Source organism: Sphaeroforma arctica (genome assembly GCF_001186125.1).
Source record: "Sphaeroforma arctica JP610 unplaced genomic scaffold supercont1.7324, whole genome shotgun sequence".
NCBI lineage: Eukaryota > Ichthyosporea > Ichthyophonida > Sphaeroforma > Sphaeroforma arctica.
This window is the reverse complement of record NW_014033234.1, coordinates 1-1456: the sequence shown is the minus strand read 5'-3', so window position 1 is coordinate 1456 and position 1456 is coordinate 1. Positions and strand designations below refer to the sequence as shown.

Below are 1456 nucleotides of genomic sequence, written 5' to 3'. Positions count from 1 at the left end.
CTTGTATATATATATTTGCAAGTGCTCAGTTACCAGCATGAAATTGTAGACCACAGAACTGACGCCGATCTTCTTAGTTGTGGAATCGCCTGCAACGGCACCCTGCACATAAATAGGCATAAAATTAGTCCCCACACATATCGCACTGAATATGCACGCAACATACACCTAGAAACCATTTACATACGTTACGTTGGATGTGTCCAGCCTTAATGTAATAATTTGTATATATGTAGAGGAGGACATCCTGTGTACGAGCTAATCTATGCTTTCTAGGCCGGCCTACCAACCTAGTACTAGGTTGGTTGGTTCAGTCATCCACCTTCTCTAACGTTCCCGTCCATTAAATTGACACTAGCAGATGTTCTCCTTCAGATATGTATTGACAATATGTGGAAACGTTCTATTGGTGTACGACGCGCAACTTCACACTGATACTATGCATTATTGTATGAGATCAACAAGAAGCAAGCACTTATTTACCAAACCAAACGTGTACATATGAAGCATCTCTGGTGGGCATGTAATAGGTTTCGATATTTTCATGCACCAGCTGAGACGCACCAGCTAATTCGTGCCAAGTGGTTTGACCTGATACTTTCAGGGCAAAGATCTCTCACCCATTACAACAAAAAGATTTTATCACAAGAAACATACAGCACGAATAGGTATGATTTCAACAGTGTATATAGCATGGTTATAGCATGGTTATAGAACTTTAATACATCCCTCAGACACATACTTCAAAAGATCTTCAAAAGATATGCCATTGAGCCTGAGAATATCATCGAGCCTGACTAATTTCCTTTCATGAAATACATTGTTTTATCACACATGTGTACATACATCTGTATGTATAACATTATCCACCCCCTCAGACGGACACATCACATACCAAAGTCATGCCCGAGGTTCTAATGATATCGTTGAGTCGACAAATTTCCCCCTCCAGACCTTCCACATTGCACGTCTTCTCATCGAGTGCCGCCTGGACTCCCTCTAACCTGGTGATCGTTTCGCTCAGCCGGCTATGTAGTGCATCATACAGACTTTGCGTCTCTGTGTCTGCTTCGCCCATTGGAAGTAAGTTGTAACCAAAATTATGTTTGCTCTGAACAAAGAGATGACCAGATATAGAGTCTGTGGAACTACACCCCTACGTGAACGTGGTCTATATCCATATCCGAGCTACCGCAATACACAGTCGCAATGAATCGTACAGGCGTTGCGTCCCTGCACCTGCATTGTGCATTGAATGGCGGAAGTCGGCTTTGTCGAGTTTTCTTACGAAAATAAGTGTATATTTATATTGGTTCTGAAGTCTGTGATTGACAGATGCAGGCTTTGTCGATGCAGCAGCACTGCTTCGAAGTCGTTTGTTTCATTGGCTACCGAACCACGTAATCGGCTATTTAGTCTTATATATATATATATATATGTGTGTGTGTGTGTGTGT

At 42.0% G+C, this 1456-nt stretch overlaps 1 protein-coding gene across 1 annotated transcript; it reads right to left on the bottom strand.

Annotated features, from left to right (window-relative positions):
• Positions 1–33: 33 nt before the first annotated feature.
• Positions 34–1078, bottom strand: SARC_16088 (hypothetical protein; the record flags this gene model as incomplete). The annotated part of the gene is made up of 2 exons (XM_014289802.1): positions 34–102; positions 896–1078. Coding segments are annotated over 2 exons (252 nt in total), but the record flags the coding sequence as incomplete, so codon positions are not given.
• Positions 1079–1456: the final 378 nt, after the last annotated feature.